The 21131-nt window shown below is 34.0% G+C and overlaps 1 protein-coding gene across 1 annotated transcript in view; it reads right to left on the bottom strand.

The window, feature by feature from the left end:
• The window catches only part of utp15 (UTP15 small subunit processome component), a 30514-nt gene that overhangs the window by 4212 nt on the left and 5171 nt on the right, over positions 1–21131 (bottom strand). Inside the window, exons 3-9 of the mRNA XM_028805670.2 lie at positions 16519–16611; positions 15921–16105; positions 14802–14980; positions 13230–13355; positions 10189–10324; positions 9715–9799; positions 2346–2501 (exon numbers count right to left, since the gene is read on the bottom strand). Coding sequence (XP_028661503.1) covers positions 2346–2501; positions 9715–9799; positions 10189–10324; positions 13230–13355; positions 14802–14980; positions 15921–16105; positions 16519–16611 — 960 coding nt within the window. The remainder of the gene's footprint in view (positions 1–2345; positions 2502–9714; positions 9800–10188; positions 10325–13229; positions 13356–14801; positions 14981–15920; positions 16106–16518; positions 16612–21131) is intronic.

The raw sequence follows: 21131 nt of genomic DNA, 5'->3' as shown, positions 1-21131 counted from the left end.
AATCTAAAATGTGTATTGAAGTTACATGAATCCTTTTGAACTTACCAAGTGTCAATATACGTAAAAATAAAAATGAGCAAGTCAGATTTATTATTGTAATAATACTTTTCAATTTTTTCTTCGTTCATTTAAAATTTTCTAATGTCAGGATATTTTAATCATTCAGATTTTCTAAAGTGCTGAAAAATGCGTACTCCAAGTGTGGTCATTAGACCCTCTTATGCTACTCTGTGGTCTTCTCTGCAAGTTGCCCATGGGGTTCAAGCTGTACTTAATTTTATCTTCATTTATTTTACTCGTGTTTACAACTCTAAACTTTAAGAAGAAAATGCTTAGCTCAGAAAAGTTCACATCTTTTAATGTCACAATTTCTAGGGTACAGTTGTCTTTAGGTAAGAATTGCCTAACTATTTTCCTGTTTCTCTTGTGGAACTGAACTTTGTTCTGTTGATCTAATACAAGTCTGAGTGTACAGCAAGAAAGAAATTGAAATAAAAGAGTGCTCTGCAAATGGCCTCACTGTTTGTGTAGACCAAGTAGAAGCCTTTTCTGCTTAGGTCCGAATCTCCTTAGAATGTGAAAATTACTTCCCAAGTTGGCTTCCACCCAGGCCTTTTAAAACAAGCTACAAAGCAAAGAATTTTGAAGTTAGATGAAATATAAGTATCCCTGTTAAATGAATGACGATGAACAGGTAAACAAAATTTCTCAGTTTAAGGATGACATGACAAAGTTTAATTTAATATAGATAATAGTATTTTCAATATTGAGATACTCAAAAGTGGGGAAAAAAAGGATAATGATAAATTTAACAATTTACCACATTAGCTACTGTATATCATAAATAAAACTAACTGCCATGGTGGTTTGTACAGTTTGAGCAAAATTAAATAACTGAAGATATACATCTTTATGAATATTACAGTAGTTCTATAGATTATATTCTTCTATAACAATAAATAATGAAAATATGAAATCTTGCGGTTGCAGTTTATTTTGTTAGATGTTATTCTACGATCGAGATTTTTAAGGAAAATGAAGCTTTCATATTACTAAGCCAATTATCAAATTTCTACATAATGACTTCTTTCCATTGCAGGTTGCTTTACTTTATATTATTACATTTTTGAAAATGTAATGTGAATATGTTACAGTGCTGACCTCCTCCCTTATAATGAAGCCAAAGTCTTCATTAGTATGACCAATCTAAATTGATCTGCACAAAATCTTAAGTGTGTCAAGAAAAAAAAAAAGATTGCCTTGGTGTCAGATGAAGGGAGTATTGACAATTTAAACATAACATCTGAATGTGCCACAACATATCATTTAACTGAAAAAAGTGATGTACTGTATATAAAGATATGTCAGCTATTAGTTTTCTAAGCAGAAAACCAAAAGAAATGTAATCATTTGTATCATAAATGTTGTAATTCGCCATGGATACAGGTGTCAACCAAATAAGTAAATGCACAGTATATGCTGTTAAAATGAAATTGGTTACTTCTTTTTTAGCTATATTTTTCCTCTTATTTATCAGAAATGTTCAATTTTCAAATATATCTGGCCAATGCTGGGTGTTTCTCCTAGTACATGTTTAGCAAAAACCAATACCATAATTAATAAACAAACTCCAAAAAGGCTATGTGATACACTACAAGAATGTTTCCATGCTTTGAGCACCTATTTAAGTACACAGCCTTGAAAAAGAAAAAAAAAATCAATTTCTGGGGCGTGTGTATGCCTTCTAACCAGCTTAGACACACAGTCCAACTATGAGAATTTGATGTCTTTAGGCATGACGTGAAACATTTCTTCTGCAAGAGAAAAATATGACAGAGAATTCATGGTATCTGATAACTTGTAAAATACAAAATCAAATATCACAGAACAAGAAAGGTAATGCAAAGCATCTGATGTTTCCTAATTGCTTTCGCCAACTGCTAATGTTTTATTGGCGGTCAATCAGTCATTGCCCAACCCGCTATATCTTCCTTTATTATTCTGCAGTCAACAGAATACTCTTTTTGGTCATATTGTTAAAAACGTTCTTGTAGAGTAGGATCAAGTAAATCTTCTAACTAGCATAGCTAATGTAAATAACTTGTTGATGGTGTTCAAAACACATAACCACCTCAGCAAATACCTGAATTTAAGGTCCTTTTTCAAACTAGTAAAATTCCTCCATGAAATTACCAACAATATAAACGCCCCCCTGAAAGTTATCTATGAACATTAAAGAATTCTTGCCGATTTAATGTCAACATATCTAGTGGCCAGGTTATGACCTTAAGTTATGTCCTAACATTGTTTTATTTAAATTTACTCATAAAACAGAGAACACTAACCTGTTTCGGCCTATAGTTCTTGCCTCTCACATAATAACGATAGGCTGGTTTACGTCTTTTTTTATTTTCCATTAGAAGTTTTTCTTCTGTTTGTTTTCTGTGACGAATACTGAGTATGCCATTTGTCAACCCCACAGCGATTACTTCATCTTCTGGCTGAAATAGAGTTACAATTAAGTTGTTTCATAAGTTGTGAAAGTCCAATGGGAAAAAAATACAACAAAATGGCATGTGTTTTTGCAATGCAAGCGGGTACATTTTACATGAATGCATATATTTTTTTGAATATCAGGACACATCATGTTAATATGAAACAACTGAAGGAGGGGAGTTACAAGCAGGTAAACAAAAAAATAATATAAATTAAGATTTGTAGTTAACTTTTCGATTTTGTTTCATATCTACTTGAAAGGCTTCAATAATTGATTTGAAATGTCTGATGTATGTCTGTGGTGATTCTTCCTGCCACATCTGTCTGAATAAACAATATCTGGATGTTTCTTCTATTGGTCTCGCATATTCCATTCTTAATTATTCAAAAATCTAGGCAAATAACAATGGCACATTTTTAGGTCAAGTTTAATTAAATTGGGCAGCACAGAGCAGTGCTTACTACTGCTGCTGTCCAGGGTTTCAATCCCAAGCTCTGTCATTTTGTCTGTGAGGAGTTTGCAAGTTCTCCCCATATTTGGGGAAGTGGAAAGAAAATCTGAATATTGTGAGGAAACTTCCACACAAACACATGCTGGTTAGATTAATTAGCAAATGTAAACTGGCCCCATTTCAGTGTATATGAAAACTTGTACCCAAAGCTGCTGGAATAAGTTCTGGGTTCCAAGACCTTGTATTTGATTGAGAGGACTTAAGAATGTTAACACTATTCTTAATTATTTCTGTTCAGCCCAAAGGAATGTTAATATCTACACTATTTAGAAAACCAAACAATGTCCTAGAAGCAAAGAATGTTGCAATAAGAGTGAAACAAGATATCTTCCATTTTACTTTGCAATTTCAGTTTAATAAGAAAATGAAACACAGAATTATAAATTAAAACTTTTACTTCAACGTTATTAATATTAATCTTATCCTGTATTGTTAAAATTACAGAAATATTCAAAGTGATTTTCCAAAAGCAAAAATGTGTATTTTTGTCAAAAACTTAAGATTAAAAAAAAAATTCAAAATTATATATGATCCATAATAGTCTAATCCTAAACTGAAGAAAATTTTGCCCAACTATAAAAAAATGTAAACAGAAACAGATAAATTAGTAACATTTGCACATGTATTCACTCAGGTGGCCCCCTCAATAAATTACCCTAACATGCAAATTGACAACAAATAATGAATTTGGCACAGTCTTCTTCAGAAAAGCAAAAGCTATTTCTGCTTGGGGACGTTTTTAATTTGAAATAAGCAATTATTTAAATTACAGGGAGAATATGTATATGAATTTGAAAGCAATTAAAAGGGGGGAAAGAAAAACAATCAGCAGTTACACTAAAAGCATAGCGTTATATTTGAAAACTGATGCTAGACCATATAGATCAAGAGACTCTACTATTGTTACAGTGGAACATCTATATGTAACATAACATCATCCCTTAAACCTGCCCAATCAATTTCAGTGTGCCAGTTCATTTTTGGCTCACTATTATTCATAATCTTACACTCACACAGCACCACTTTAAAGTCTCCATTTAACCTAATCCATAGGTCTTTGGCGAAGTGGAAAGAAAACCAAAAGCAGGCATGACGCCAACATGCGGAATTCAAATTCAGGACACTGCATTCAAGAAGTAGCAGCATTAACCACCTCACAAACATGCTATTCAAAAATTATGGACAATAAACATATGTAATTATTTGTATTCAGTTATAATTTTAAGATCAAAATACAGAGAGTCAATGCCTTTGTAATGAACATCTGGTATTAAAACTGTACAGAAGATACCAATATGAAGCTGTAACAAACAATGTACATAAATTTTTCACATTAAATTACAAATCCATTTTTCAAATATTTTCAGTACCTTTGCGGCCTTCTTGCCTATTCCAATTTTATTTATAGATCACCCATCATATACTTAAATAACTATCGTCACAAGGAGTTTCTAATAGAGTATGGTTAGACTGCTTTCAAACAAAACAACACAATTACAGTATCTACAAAACATGTACTGGTCCCAAAAAAGTTCATGTCATCATGAATTGTGACCATAAATAAACTGCACCAAGCAGTGGAAAACAACGCTTCCCGATTAACTGAAATGTTTGGCATTTTTCAGTACATTATATATAAACTGTGTGTAGGATGTATAATCACTGGTGCAATCTGAATGAATCGTGGTGTAGAGTATTAACAAGACATGGTTTATAATGAAACCTTGAATACCATTTACAACGAGAGGATGGTGCACTTCTTTCTCCAAAAAAATGTGTGAATCAAACATGCTTGAAATATTACTGTGTTCATGTGTTATGGGAATTTTCAAAGATACAACTCATGATGTTTCACCTAAATTAATGAGAATATCAGTCAGCAATTTGGGGGGAAAATGCAAGGACAATGTTAATTTGCTGCATGGTCTGCACAAAAACCAATTAAAAAACACAAAAATGTAAATTTCTGCTTTTTTATTTTTATTGATTTCTTTAATAGCAAGTAACAATCCATACAATCAAGCAAATCTTAACATGACTAAATTCACTTTTTCTATAATTAATTTTTATACTATTTTAATTTTTATAGTAATAAAAAAAGACGAGATGTCAACTTGACTAATTCAGGTTGGACTGTTTGTGTCACTGGGAGCTACCACTTCAAAGGGCATTCACCTGAAATTTTTGAAAGAGAAATTCCTATTTCTTGTCTGTCCCAAGGCACATGAACATAGTACAAGTGATGCTGAGGTGGTTATATGCTATCACTACAGCAAACAAAAATATAATTTAACACAACCTTATTCAGTCAACCAAATGCGAGACCTTGACAGTGGCCTTTGTGATGTTGCATGATAAAATTGACATAATCAAAGCACTTGTTGGCCTTACATACAAAATGATGCTGGAGATGAGAGCTACAAGAAGGTGTGCTGTATGTGCTCAGCAAAAAATGGACTTACAACTTCAACAGCACAGGAAGATCAGTGGATAGCGCAACAGGCATCACAGAACCAAAGTGAATACTTTTCACGGTCTACAGAGATATGTGTTCCTACACAGTTTGTAACTCACAAATCTGGTCTCCATTACACTGAACGGAATCCAGAAAGCATTCAAAACAGCAAGGTCTCATTATCTACCGTGCTGCTTGTTATAGCCAATTTGTCATTGTAATGATACATCAAAGAGATTCCGTCATTCACTACAAGCCATTTCTTAGCAGCCTTGGCTCCTGGCAATGACAAAGTGCCATCAGCAACTTTTAGTTTACAGCCATATCCTTAGATTGGTCTTGCACAGAGCAGGTGTATGGCTTTCTGCTCCATGATCTCACGGACAACTGCCTATCTGGTGAAGCAGCTATATACTGAAGTTCTTATACTGAAGAGTAACAGGACACCATGATAAATCATTTGGACTCCATATGATTAACACACATGTGAAGTCTATTCTGGACTAATAATGGAGTTCTTTTCTTTGTTTCTGTTAATCCTTTCTGGCTTTGATTTACATACCAACAAAAAAAAAGTTTATATTTTAACAAAAACTATATAACCCATCTTTTTGTCTCTTCTTGCATATCTATGAATATGGATTTATTTATTTCTTTTTTTTTGTAATTTAAATAAAATATATTTTAAAATGCCTGTGCTGAAGATGCATTCTCAACTGGTTTAACTTCCCCAAGGTATTTAAGTTTGATGACACAAAGCCTCCTCAAATGGCCAGAAAGCATGCCAAGCTCAGCGCCAGTACAAGCTGAGCATTCTCTGTCCCATAAGCAATCCAAAAGATAGTAAAATTTTCAAACATCAATTCTATACTTTCATAAGCATAACTCTGCCATCTGCTGGTGACTAAAACCATGGACACTTTTTACAAAACAGATGTACAGTATGCTGATAAAATATTTGTAATACATGATTTAAAAAATACCTAATATTTCTGCAAGATTTTAAATGTGGTGTACTGGTGTATAGTGTACAACAAAAGGTGGCTGGCTCAATGAATACCTACCACTCACTGTGAACCACAGCAAGTCATTTAACCCTTGGGTTATGCTCATTTTTTTAAAAACCTCTAAAACTGATATGACTTTGCTATAATATATGATACACTTAAACTGCAGGAGCAAAATCACCACTTAGCTTATTAATTAATTAATTGGCAATTCTAAATTGGTCAGGTTTGAAGGTGGGAGTGTGAATGAATCTATGCTGCAGTGAATTGGTGCCAAGTCCAATGGCTAGATCCTGCTCTGACCCAGTGCTACTAGGGTAAGCATAATCTCAGGACTCTGAAATTGATGAACAGTCTAAAATGATAGAGAGATGGACAATTTTAATTTACAATCTAATCTTCTGATCGTGGATACAAATACATACACATGTAATCTACATCTAATCAGTGTGTTTACACAGGCAGCACTATAATATACCTGGCAAACTCAAATGAGCAATAGCCTACACAGGAGACTTCAAGGTTACTGCCACAGCATGACCTAATGTAAACATAGACAAGAACACATAAGCAAAATAGTATTTTTGTTTCCTCTTAATGTTTTGCTTGGTCTGTAGATATGAACTACACACAACGAAAATAAACATACCACTTGCCTGTAAACCCAGTTATCTGTATTTTTACCTTTTCCTCCCCCACGGCTTCCCATAAGCACAAGTCAGTTATGCAACTTGGTGCAATGCACAGAGAATATGTAACAAGGAAATAAAATAGAGTCCCTATACCTTGTCCATACATGGATAGCATTCTAAGAACCAGAACAACATTATTAACCTTAAAATACTCAGAAATGAATTGAAATTTAAGTGCTGGCTATAGAAAAAATACCTAACTAGTGTAAAATATGTTTAGGGGACCAGAAAGGGTCAGACAAACCTGGATGTCAAATGAGTTTTTTTGTCTCATAATTTGACACCCTGGGTTACATAACCTTGAGATCTTGCTCACTTTCTATAAGGTTTGAACATGGACTGAATATTTTAAAGCTTCCCAGATGTGTGTGTATTTTATTTATTTATTTATTTTTTTTAAAGTTCAATGTGTAAGCATATTATTTTCTACTTTCAACATAGAATATTTCTTTGATTTAAATTAAACGTTATCTGGCAACTCTAAATTGGCTCGGCTTAAGTGTGAGTATAGGTGTGTGCCAGGAGCAAGCCCTGTGTTGTGTTGACTCTTGTACACAGAGTTGTAAACACATACGCCACTTTTAGGCATCAGATAAAGGGCTAGCAGCCTGTTCATAAACTGTCTCATGCAACTACCATTTGTCCCCCACCTTCATCTCTGTTCCATATTAGGACCGTCAAAATAAAATCCAACTTTTGAAAATATTAAAATAATTATGCTTTACTTTGAATGTTAAGAATCAAATTGCTTAGTTTAGATTAATGTTTATTAGCGAAATGTGAAAACAGCACATTAATGAGTATGTGTTCAGTGTGTTTAAGTGACAGTCTTATTCAAAACACTCTTGGACAGCAGAGTTCTTACTCCACTCATCACTTACTATAACAGGAATCCAAACTCTTGGATATTACCTGGTTCTATAACACATTTAGAAGCATCATATGGCCTTGATTTACAATTTGTTTGAGAGAACACGTCTGGGTTAGACTTGCAGCATACATGAATTCATGAGTTAATTCAGTTTGTAGATTCTCTTTATTTCAAAAGAATAATGAAAACTATTTTTCTCAAAAACCTTTAAGTCTGTCCAAGGTCTTTAAAGTTCACACTGCCATGTTAATGATGTATGATACCATCACCTGTGCCATAACAGAAAAAAGTGATGGTTGCAGTTTTGTGCTTTGAGGAAAATTCTTCAAATATCTGGAGTCTATCAACGATTCTGCTATACCTTGATGATGGGGCCTGCCAATGGACAATGACATTTACCATTGTCTCAGACCTAATAAACAAAGTTTTCCTTCTTAAACCAAATTTGATGTCTTTTACCTAGACAAAATTGCGTTTGATTTTTACATAAAAACATGGAACTAAATCTGATTAAACAATCATTTGCACCCAAATCACTGAGCAAAGTGATGGTAAGATTTCTCAAATAAGATAAGTCTGTAATGTGATTAAATGATTTTAAAAATTTCCATGTAAAAACTATGCACTTACATAAAACCACCGCTTATCGACCTATTTTACAATATATTAGTGCTATATCATCAAGCTACCTTATATGTTATGCCCTGAAAGGAACTACATTTTCCTTTTGTTTTATTTTTGTACATGGTATTCATCCTGTTCACCATAATATATTACTGAGATGGAAGACAAGAACAGAACACAGAAGTTGAAGTCTAGCCTTTTGTTCATTCAGGCATACTGATTTTATTAAAAAAGAATCAAGGTTTTCCCTAGATTCTGAACTCCTATTTGAATTTACCTGCTGTTACAGCCATGAAAAATACTTCTAAAACCAAAATTGTGTGTGATCTGTGCACTTTAGTAACTGATGCTATTTTCCCCTAACAAACATAATCACTCAGTTCCAGTTGCTCTCAAAAGTGCTATTGGTCTGCCTGCATTTACACTATTACACTTATCACTGAGGGGTTATTATTACTGGCTAAATACATTTAGTAAAGTTAACTGTAAATTGAAATTTACAATAAAAAGTAAATTTATAATAAAAAGTAACTGTAGCTGGTCTGCCATATCTAAGTTTGATGAAATGGTCCACAGTGGGAAACAATTTCAAAGCCATTATCCTATGTATGTTTTAAATCAAAGGATTCTTATATTTTTTTAGTGTATTTTTTGGCACTCATTAAGAAATATTCAGTTGTTTCATCAAGAAAAGTTTATCATATTTGCTATGAGGGCTTGGAGAGAACTCTTTAAATATGTCATATCATGTAGCAATGAGGAAACAAGGAGTTTAACATTTGTTAACTTCAAATTTAAATTATAATCATAAAATACATCAGTATACTCATACAGATTTCGATACAAGTTTTCATAAAATGCCATGAAGTAAGAATAATTCAGTTAGCATAAGATGCAGGAAACTTAACACTTAACATTACTTTCAAACAATGTCACTGAACACAGGAAATTCTTCTTTACTGTCATTCTGACTCATGCAATTCATTACAATTCATTAGTAAATGTATTAAATCATCTTTTAAATTTCTACAATTCTTATAATTTAAAGCATACTTACTGCTAAAGCAAGACTCAAGACAGATGTGGCATAATCAAAACTATGCACTACTTTGTATGATGTTGTGCTATATACTTTTAAATGCCTGTCAAAAAAAAACACAAAACAATTTACAAGACAAATTGATGGCATTTTTTCTAGTGACCTAAACATTGCAGCAAAAGAAAGAAAAAAGCTAGGCAATCTATTCCCTGTAACTGTATCAAATTGTGAAACCTGAGTTTGCTTCTTGAAGATCAAAATATATATATATATAATTTGCACAGTAATTCTGTAATTGCATTTTACTGGACCAATTAAATCAATTTTAGGATCTTGAAAAGCACATTCATTCATATTGGGTCAACCTATTAATTTACTAATTGCAAAATTACAACTATAATATTTACATCCTAATTAACAAGTTAAGACCGACTGAGGTAATATGGTATAGATTGAATCTCATCCTCATTTTTAGATCTGTAATGTTCTTACCTGTCAAGTGATCCAGAGAGCAACCTGTGACCAGAGCTACTGAGACAAAGACATGTCACTGTCTTGTGATGATTTTTCAGTGATACAAGCTGCTGACCGCCTTTCAGCAAATCCCAGACTTTCACATATCTTCCACCTTTATTTAAAAAAACAACACAAAGAAAATGTTTTCAGTATGACCTTATAAACTCTAAAATTAAACAGTAATTATTAAATATGTAGAAACAGGCACTTCTACGATTATACTTTGCAAAAGCGCTTTTAAGCTCTATTCATCTACAGTATTCACCTACAAATTAACTGAAACATGTAATCCGATTGTGGGTGCCCAAACTTTTGTAAATGACAGTATGTATTTTGAGTGTACATGTATATACAGTCATCTGAAAAAGTTTGGGAACCCTTCTCAGCCTGCATAATAATTTACTCTACTTTCAACAAAAAAAAAAAAAAAACAGTGGTACTGTATGTCTTTCATTTCCTAGGAACATCTTAGTACTGGGGTGTTTTCTGAACAAAGATTTTTAGTGAAGAAGTATTTAGTTGTACAAAATTAAATCAAATGTGAAAAACTGACTGTGCAAAAATTTGGGTCCCCTTGTAATTTTGCCTAATTTAAAAACATATAACTGCTCAATGCTGATTACTTGCAACACCAAATTGGTTGGATTAGCTCGTTAAGCCTTGAATTTCATAAGACAGGTGTGTCCAATCTTGAGAAAAGGTATTTAAGGTGGTCAACTGCAAGTTGTACTTCCTTTTGACTCTCCTCTGAAGAGTGACAGCATGGGATCTTCAAAGCAACTCTCAAAAGATCTGAAAACAAAGATTGTTCAGTCTCATGGTTTAGGGGAAGGCTACAAAAAGCTGTCTCAAAAGGTTTAAACTGTCAGTTTCAACTGTAAGGAATGCAATCAGGAAATGGAAGGCCACAGGCACAGCTGCTGTTAAACCCAGCAGGTCTGGCAGAGCAAGAAAAATACAGGAGCGGCATATGCCCAGGATTGTGAGAATGATTACAGACAACCCACAGATCACCTCCAATGACCTGCAAGAATATCTTGCTGCAGATGGTGTATCTGTACATTGTTCTACAATTCAGCATAATTTGCACAAAGAATATCTGTATGGCAGGGTGATGAGAAAGAAGCCCTTTCTCCACTCACGCCACAAACAGAGTCGCTTGTTGAATGCAAATGCCCATTTAGACAAGCAAGATTCATTTTGGAATTTCACAATATACACTAGGTGCTTTGGACTGATGAGACAAAAACTGAGTTATTTGGTCATAACAAAAAGCACTTTGCATGGTGGAAGAAGATCACTGCATTCCAAGAAAAACACCTGCTACCTACTGTCCAATTTGGTGGAGGTATCATCATGCTGTGGGGCTATGTGGCTAGTTCAGGGACTGGGGCCCTTGTTAAAGTCGAGGGTCAGATGAATTCAACCCAATATCAACATATTCTTCAGGATAATATTCAAGCATCAGTCACAAAGTTAGAGTTACGCAGGGGTTGGATATTCCAACAAGACAATGACCCAAAACACAGTTCAAAATCTACAAAGGCATTCATGCAGAGGGAGAAGTACAATGTTCTGGAATGGCCATCACAGTCCCCTGACTTGAATATCATTGAAAAATCTATGGGATGATTTGAAGCAGGCTGTCAATGTTCGGCAGCCATCAAATTTAACTCAACTGGAGAGATTTTGTATGGAAGAATGATCAAAAATATCTCCATCCAGAATCCAGACACTCAAAGGCTATAGGAGGCGTCTAGAGGCTGTTATATTCGCAAAAGGAGGCTCAACTAAGTATTGATGTAATATCTCTGTTGGGGTGCCCAAATTTATGCACCTGTCTAATTTTGTTATGATGCATATTGCATATTTTCTGTTAATCCAATAAACTTAATGTCACTGCTGAAATACTACTGTCTCGACAAGGCATGTCATGTATTAAAAGGAAGTTGTTACCTTGAAAGCTCAGCCAAAGATAAACAAAAATCCAAAGACTTAAGAGAGGCTCCCAAACTTTTTCATATGACTGTACATACACACATATACAGTATATTTAAGTTCATATATATTGTCACACATGTGCGTCTAGGAGGGAGCTGAGTGGACGAAGTGGAGGTAATTACCCGCCAAGCCAGGGGGTGGCAGGGTGCTCTAAACCTACTTCTGTTATCTCCGCAGACCAAATACGGGAAAACCTGCCCGATTTAACATCACTTCTGGTTCCAGCGCTCAGAACGATGTCACTTCCTGTTCCCAGCATATAAAAAGACACCATATCCCAAAACCTCATCAATTCAGTCCAGGAACTCAACCTATCAACAACTTCTTGTTCTTTCTTTAACCTTTTGCAGCCAGGGCCAATATACTGGTAGGTGCCAAAAACCTTTCCAGTGTGTTGAGACTCATTCTTTCACAATATACACAAATACACACAATCACACAGACACACTACATAGTGCACAGTATCTTCTACATTATAAACACATACACATGACAGACCAGTATATATAAAGTTGAACACATAGATAGTGTTGAAATATGCATGTTGATACTGTGTGCATGTGACAGGAAGAGAAAATGACCCCGAAAACAATTACTTACTTTGTTTGTGTAAATGGCAAGCACAAAATGGTCTTTAGCATCAAGCAAAAATCCCCCACAGCTATTTGGCTATATGTTGTGGGAAAAGAGGTGGCATAAACTCCAGTAAATTTCCAAAGTGTGACATAAAAGATGGTACAATCGATCACAGGTTCTCTTTGATTTAATGTCAGACAGTGAGGCATGCAAAAGTCTTATTCATGTAAGACCAGAATAATAAGCATGCATGTCTTTGGTAAGAATGTGAACTTGACATAGAGTAACTAAACCATGAAATTACAGTAATAGACACTGCAGTAATACAAAGCTCATTTGTGTCACCATCCATATAAACGAAATTTACTTTGTCTAGTCATATTGACAACAATACAGCTCACTAATCCTTTACAAATGCTATGAAAAAATGTGAATGTTACCTGCAGACACCAAGAGTCCCCCTGAAGGGAAAAGGAGCACACTCTCTACAGGCTGGCCATGATCCATATTTAATACACTTTTATCTGTGCGAGCATCAAAAACCCTTACTGTGTGATCATATGAACCTAAAATGAAAACAAAATATTACACACCATGAAATAAATGAACAAAATAAAAACCTATCACATACAGTTAGGTCCATAAATATTTGGACAGAGACAACTTTTTTCTAATTTTGGTTCTGTACATTACCACAATGAATTTTAAATGAAACAACTCAGATGCAGTTGAAGTGCAGACTTTCAGCTTTAATTCAGTGGGGTGAACAAAACGATTGCATAAAAATGTGAGGCAACTAAAGCATTTTTTAACACAATCCCTTCATTTCAGGGGCTCAAAAGTAATTGAAGAATTAAAGCTGAAAGTCTGCACTTCAACTGCATCTGAGTTGTTTCATTTAAAATTCATTGTGGTAATGTACAGAACCAAAATTAGAAAAAAGTTGTCTCTGTCCAAATATTTATGGACCTAACTGTACATTGTATGGTATTCACTTTAACATTTATATGGTTAAATAGAAATCCTTGTCAATTACATTGCATACTAGAATAACTATTACTGTAGATAACTATATCTATTCCATAAACAATGTATTAAAAGTTCATTGCCTATAAAAGAAAACATTTTTAAAACAGAGGATATAGGTGAACTAAATATAGTGTTATACAGCCATCACAATTTTATTTCAAGAGAGGCTACACTAAGTAGTACATGAAAAGTCATATATACATTTATGGATGGATGCAATCAGAGGAAGAACAGTAACCAATGAATCCTACATTTACATTTTGTACTCTTACCCTAGATGTCAGTAGCAACTGAAGGAATGAGGTTGTGGGTACAAATGTGGTGGACATATTACCCGAGAACCAAGGATTCAGGACTTATTCACCATAACATAACATGGAGCTGAATAACTCTTGGTGTAGAGCTGTTGCTCTTACACACTGAGAAAAGACAGACAAGATGTAGTGAGAACATGCACTGAATCAGCTTTATGGAAACTGTAGTGCAGATAGGAGGGATGGCCAGATTCTCTCTTGCTTGGTCTAGGATTATCTGGGAATTCCCCAGAAGGAACTGGAAGCTTTAGAGAGTGTTAAGGAAGTCTGATATGTTGTTACAACAAATCCACAACAAGAAAACCACACTGAATGTTCTACAGCAAAGGTGTGAAGCCTGTATTTTATTATTTTGTATATTAAATTACATGTCACACTAAAAACTAATAAAACAGATAAAAGAATGGTCATGTTTAACATGTAAAAGTGTGAATCCAAAGTATGATGATATTTTAGACTGTAGTTTAGAATATTCCCTCATTCTTCCTCTTACTTTTATTCTACATCAGGTTCATAAAACTGGTTTCTTTCCCACATATAGTCTGATTAATAAGATATGTGTCATAAAAAACAAAAACTGCCAATTCTGCATGAGTCAGCAAGTTTATGGTAAAGTAGTATCTGGGACAGGCGATTGCGAGAACAAAAAAAAAAAAAAAAAAAACTCACCCGTCACAAACATTTCAGGATTTAGCTTGCTAGCAGCGCCACACCTGACATAATCTGTATGCTCATCATAGGAAATTAATTCAGATGCTGTTGGCATATCCCAGAACTTTGCAGAGTAGTCATCCCCACCAGAAAATACGTGATATTTGTCCGATGTAAAATTTGCTACATGAACAGCTCTGAAGAGAAGAAATACATCAAGGTGTCATGCACAAAAAACAAAAAGAAAAGAAAAAAGTTCTCTAAAATAACAATTATTCTTTTTATATGACACTGTGGATATAGAATAGCAATAATGGAAACAGAAACTTTATTAAACACATCAGTAAATATAGAAAATCTAGAAATGAATACCAAAACTATACAGAAATGTAGGGTGAGAAAAAAAAATCTAAATAAATATTCAAAAAGGTTTTTGCCTTTTTTTCACAAAATATGGATTAAAATCAGGCAGCAGGGCTGGGGCTTTCAAAGGATACTATGACATACTTATTTACTAGTCATTTTTAATCAAGGTGGCTTGTACAATCAGACTACAATATTTTATTTTAAAACTGAACTGAAAGCCAATTCAAGTCAAAGAAACACACTGCTGGGAGAGGCAGTGGGATATTGTGGGAATGAGATAAAGAACAAAGCTTCCAGGAAATTTTAAGCAGCTTTGAAAGGGATGGAATAAAAACATGAACAGTTCAACTATACAATACATATATTACTTGAAAAGGTAAAACATAAGTGTGTTAGAAAAATGAATGCAAGGATGGACATTCAACACTCATATAGAAAGATGCATCATCTGTTCCGAGTCCACAACAGGCACATGAATTGCTGGACAGAGGGCTAGCTTCAATTGTCTCTCTGCATTGTAAAAATTACTAGTTTCTTGAGATGACAAAACCATAAGCACATGGTGCATGCCAGTGTCCAATGTTTAGTTTATAATTTAACATATAGTTTCTCCTCAATAAAAGTATTTTAATTGAGGTATAACCAGAATATGGATTTTGTGAAGTTTAAAACAAGGCTACAAACTTAAGATAAAAATCAAAGCAATTTGTTGGAAGAAAGAAAAAAAAAAATAAAAAAAAAACTTAAAAATGTAACAAATTCTCAACATACTTTGTATGTCCTGAAAATTTCCTGAGTGCTTCCCTTCCAGCAAGATCAAACACTCGCACCAAGCCATCCTCACTCCCAGCCACAAGCAGTTTCCCATCTTCCCTGTAGGAGCCAGAGTAGGCAGTTTCTTTGAATCTGGAGAAGGTTTTAATCGGTTCCTGGGAATATTGCCCATAGATGTGGATCTGCATAATAATATAACAGAGAACGAAACTATATCACTTAATATAATCAGCACTTTTCCTCAAAAAGCATGGCATACAGAATCAGCATAGAAGCAAGTTAAATTTATTCAAAAATCATTAAGCTCAGATGTCACAGAAATAAACAGAAAGGTAGCTGCATTCTGTGTTCTACAGGAGTAAATTGTATTTGAATGTATGCTACCAGAAAGGTTGCTTGCATTCTGTGTTCTACAGGAGTAAACTGTATTTGAATGTATGCTACCAAAGTCAAAAAGGGAAAGTTAAGAGAAAGTAGAAATATAAACGGCCCACTTCTTAAAAATTGTGCATTTTTAGAAAAAAAAAAGGGCCGTCAAAAGAATATTAACACATCAACTGACTGCAACAGAAGGAACATGGTCAAATTCACTCACCCTTGATGAAGCAGTTACTGCATAGTTATAGGGAGGAACAGGAGAGAAGTCTATTTTTGTAACAGCAGCAAACTCCTTAATTTGAATGGGTGTCTGTAATACACAAGAAAAAAAATTACTGTATCCTTCTAGTTGACGGAGATCAAAAATGTAGTCGAGAAAGGTTTTTATACAATTCTGGTTAAACAGAGCTTATAAGATGTGTAAGGTGTTTCAAAGTTTTAAGAAGTATCCAGAATTAAATTAGAAAAACCTCTGCAGAAAATAAATAATTCACTTTAAATAGCTACCAATCTGGCAAGATAGCTTTTCCTTTATTAAAATGTTTTATTGCTCAATGAGATAGCATGAAACAATATTAAACATTTTTCCCGACTAATTCAAGGCAAACCCAAGCAAAGAACAGTTTACAGCAAGCACTGGAACATGGGCCTTCATCAGAAAAGGTGTAAAGTTCTCGAATTTTCTTTTAAAATTCAAATACACAAATCCTTGTTGAATATTCCCAATTTAGTGATACACTGAGCATGGAACTTTCTGCCACCATTCACCCTGAACCAGTATTTTAAATTCTGTACCTTTTAATTTTGCAAGTTGAAATGTGTGTTCTCACTTCTGCATCGTTGATGTTTACTACTGTGTGACAAACTGCAAGGTCCACAGAAATAAATACAGGAGCAGCAAATACTGATGATCAGTCTTAAAAGTATTAAACTTTTACCATAATGCAGTCGCTAATGTAGCACTTTGTTCCTCAACATTGAAAAATAACAATGATTTACAATAGTTACACTGAAGGCAACGCAAAATAGCTCACTTATACCTTATGACGTGTTTAGAACCAAGTGCTCTTACTAATAATGTTTAAAATCTTCTAATAATTTATACCCTGAACTAGGGATGCTCCAATCAGGTTTCTTAAGGCCAATACCGATCTCTGATTTTCATGTTACTTGACCGGTTGAATCCGATTTTTTTTTCCTTTATCCCTTTAAAAAAAATTAATCTACACACAAGCTTCTGAATAATCAGATGCATAGAAGCCTTATGTCCTATATCAAAGTGTATTTTTATAATTAAACTATAGACCACAGGTGACAAACGTTCATTTTTATTAACACAATAAAATTCTGTGGGCTTATTGTTCAGCAATCATAAAATACTAAAATAAATTTCCTGAAAATGCTTAATAATAAATATTTATCCATAATACATATGGCATAAAAGAAAATAAAATGCTTCTCATAATTACAAGCAAAGAACAGTCTACAGTAAGTGTCATTGTTTCTTTTTAATTATGTACTTTACCATTTTAAATATTTAGTACTTGTTTCTTAGGAAAACTTGTGCTGTAACAATAAACACTGTACAAATTTTAAAAAAGCCTATTGTTCACTAAGCAGCAATTTCAAATTCATCTTTATTTTTTCTTTTCCCAATTAAAAGTGTAAGCTTCTGCATTTTAAACAAGCTCGCTGTCCAAACTCAAGCGGTGTCCAATTTAATTTAAAGGACAAAATAGAGGTCTGAATTCTTTAAAGTTGCTTTTCTTTCCATTTGTCTAGTTGCACGGGACAACTTCTCTGATTATTTTTCCAGTTTATTGCTCCACTTTTTTTAACGTAATTGCTAATACACCAATCACCTCTCATTCACTGATAAAATAAACCTCCACTCACTGCCATATTATTATCTTGTGTTAAGGCGGAAGGTTGCCAATTCGAATCCTGTAAATGCCAATAGGGACTCTGCTCTGTTGGGCCCTTGAGCAAGGCCCTTAACCTGCAATTGCTTAGCACTTTGAGTAGTGAGAAAAGCGCTATATATACAAAGAATTATTATTATTAAGGACACTACAACTAAATTACCATAAAGCTTAGAAAAGCAGGAACTGAAAACAACTTTTTACCGATCAAGTCTTTTTACTTTCTCGTATATGAAGTATTGGGAAAGTATTGTAATTGTCCAAAAATTCGATGTCAACATTTTGATGGATGTCGACATTTTAAACCTCCCTGACTTTCTCGTATACGAGGTATAAGGAAAGTATTGGAATCCTCCAAAAAAACTCCATTTCGAGGTTTTGATGAATCTCAACGTTTTAGACCTCCCGGAGTCCAAAAATACCAATTTTGGAATTACGTCTGTCTGTCTGTGTGGGTGGGTGGGTGTGTGTGTGTTAGTGTGTGAGAGAGACAGAGTAAGCTTTCACTTAGGTCAATCAAATTTTGCATACAAGCATTAGGTACAAAACGTAGATTTCTATCAACTTTTAGGCTATTTCTACTAACCGGAACTTTATTAAAAAAAAAAAATAAAATCTTCCAAAGGGTAAAATGATTAAAAGTACTACTCACTTTGCAAAGATTACCTTTATTCAAAAGGTTTTTTAATACATCTTTGATATGCTATATAATAGAGCTGATAATTTAATCACAATTTTTAAAACTTTTTCAAAAACAATTTTGAACTTGCTTCCAAATATAAGATCTAAAGAATGTGAAATTCACCAAGTTTATTTTATTTTTGAGGTACAATAGTGAAGCAAACAAAATTTGGTTTCGTTTAGGATTTTTTCACATTCAACCTTAATAAAAAGGCGCTTTGAAATACAGCTCCACAGTGCTATAAAATTCAGTGGTCAAATGTTTTTATAAACCCATCTGCACATATTTTACCTTTCACATGTTTACCCTACACCACAAAATAAATAAGCATTTAAAAACAGTAAATGTTGTCTTACTTGTGAAAATGTCACCTCAGTCAAAGAATTTTAAACATTTCTTCTTCTACCCTTGTCAAATCCAAAACTGCACTCAAACCCAGATATTTTTACAGCTGTGTGAATTATACAAAAACTGAGTTGCATTTGGTTATTAGATCCCTGAAACTTTACTGCATGTGTATTTTTAGTTTGTTAAGCTTTGCATCTCATACTTTACACTGTAATGACATTAAAACACTCTTGCTGTCTGAAGTGGATCCCGATGTAAGGTCACATTCGCCTTTGCAGTAATTTAGGTTACTCAATGGCTTTAGTTATGTATAAGAGTATATAAAAGTGCTTATCAAATTAAAAAACAAGCTATTTTAATTCAATATGGCAATGATGTGAAGTATGATACAGGATACACCTCCCAGCAGAAATGCTGCTTCTAATGAGAGACAAAGAAACTAGTTTAGATGTATTCCAAAGCACCATCTACTGGGAGTGTATCAGGCACAGCCATAATTGGAAAGAATCAGTGGCAGACACAGAACATACTAGAACGATTACAATCTCTCTCATATCCAACTAGCCTGTTCCAGCTGTGAATTCCACATAATGAGCAGGAATCTGTTAATGATGATACAGAGTAACCTGGTTGATCAAGGTTGGCTTACTGCAGCTATGACCCTCAGAAGGAAAACCAAAGCAAAAGTTACAATTACATACCTATGTAGGTCAAAAGTAGGCACTTAGTTGCTACTCACAGATTTGTAATTTATAGATGAGGATCACCCATTACTGGAATATTAAGCTTTAATTACTGTATTTAAATGTCTAAGTGTGTGGGAAATTTCACTTTATTTAGCATGCAATATCGTGATGTTCATTAAAAACTAAGCATACTCGGACAATGCTTTGGGCTTTCAGCTATTGCATCACATTCTTCTCTAGACTCCATTTTTTATAGGAATCTACAGTGTTAACAGAGAACCTAACATTAAACACATCAAAAATATGGAGTTATTGAAAATGTTTGTCAAAAAATGCTAAGTCCAGAAATGTCTAGAAAACACACTTAAAAGCAACCTTTATTTCTCTCTATCATAATAAAAAAAGACATGAAAGAGAGACACTTTCAAGCCCTGCAAGACTAGACTTTTTGCCAAGAGATTTAACCACGCCCAGGGCAGGAAATAAAAGACAAAGAGTAGACGACAAAGTAGAACGGCGTAAAGAATTCAAAAATGTTGGCGCGATACACATGCAGAGCAGGTTAGAGATAATGGAAGTATGAAAATTTGACAGTCTCAGAAAAATGATAGTAAAGATCGCATTAGCGCAAAAACTATTACTCGGTGAATTAACGGAACAGCGAAAAGAGATTGAATATATTGTTCAGATTTAAACTTTAAATCGGAGACTTGTAGATCGTAATTCATGTTTCTATCTGGGAAAAGTAGCGTTTCTTCCCAATGAAGAGGCGTATCTACAAGAATTAAAAGATTTGCTGTTTGGTGAAAGTGAAATCTAACAGGAGAAAATTTCAAGCCCCACAAGACAAGACTTTATGCAATGAGATTTGGAAAAGTCCCGCCAACATCTAAAACACTTACAACCACGCACATGGTTCGCTCATTTCTCATTTGTGTGAATGCTATTGTCAGACACAGTTTGTGTAGAGAGAAAGAAACGATATTCACTCACGGGCAGTTATATGTTGCATTGTCAAGATGCAATTCCAAACACGGAATCAAACTTCAATGCAATATTGACAAAAAGGTAAAAGCGAAAAGGGATTGAATATATCTGGACATAGGTGATATAACAGAAGTATGTAGATGTTGTTTGGCATTAAACTTTAAGTCGGAGACTTGTAGATCATCTAATTCGTGTTGCCATCATG

This window comes from Erpetoichthys calabaricus, chromosome 7, assembly GCF_900747795.2.
Source record: "Erpetoichthys calabaricus chromosome 7, fErpCal1.3, whole genome shotgun sequence".
NCBI lineage: Eukaryota > Metazoa > Chordata > Cladistia > Polypteriformes > Polypteridae > Erpetoichthys > Erpetoichthys calabaricus.
Note: the sequence above shows the minus strand (reverse complement) of the source record. Positions and strands in the feature narration are given on the sequence as shown.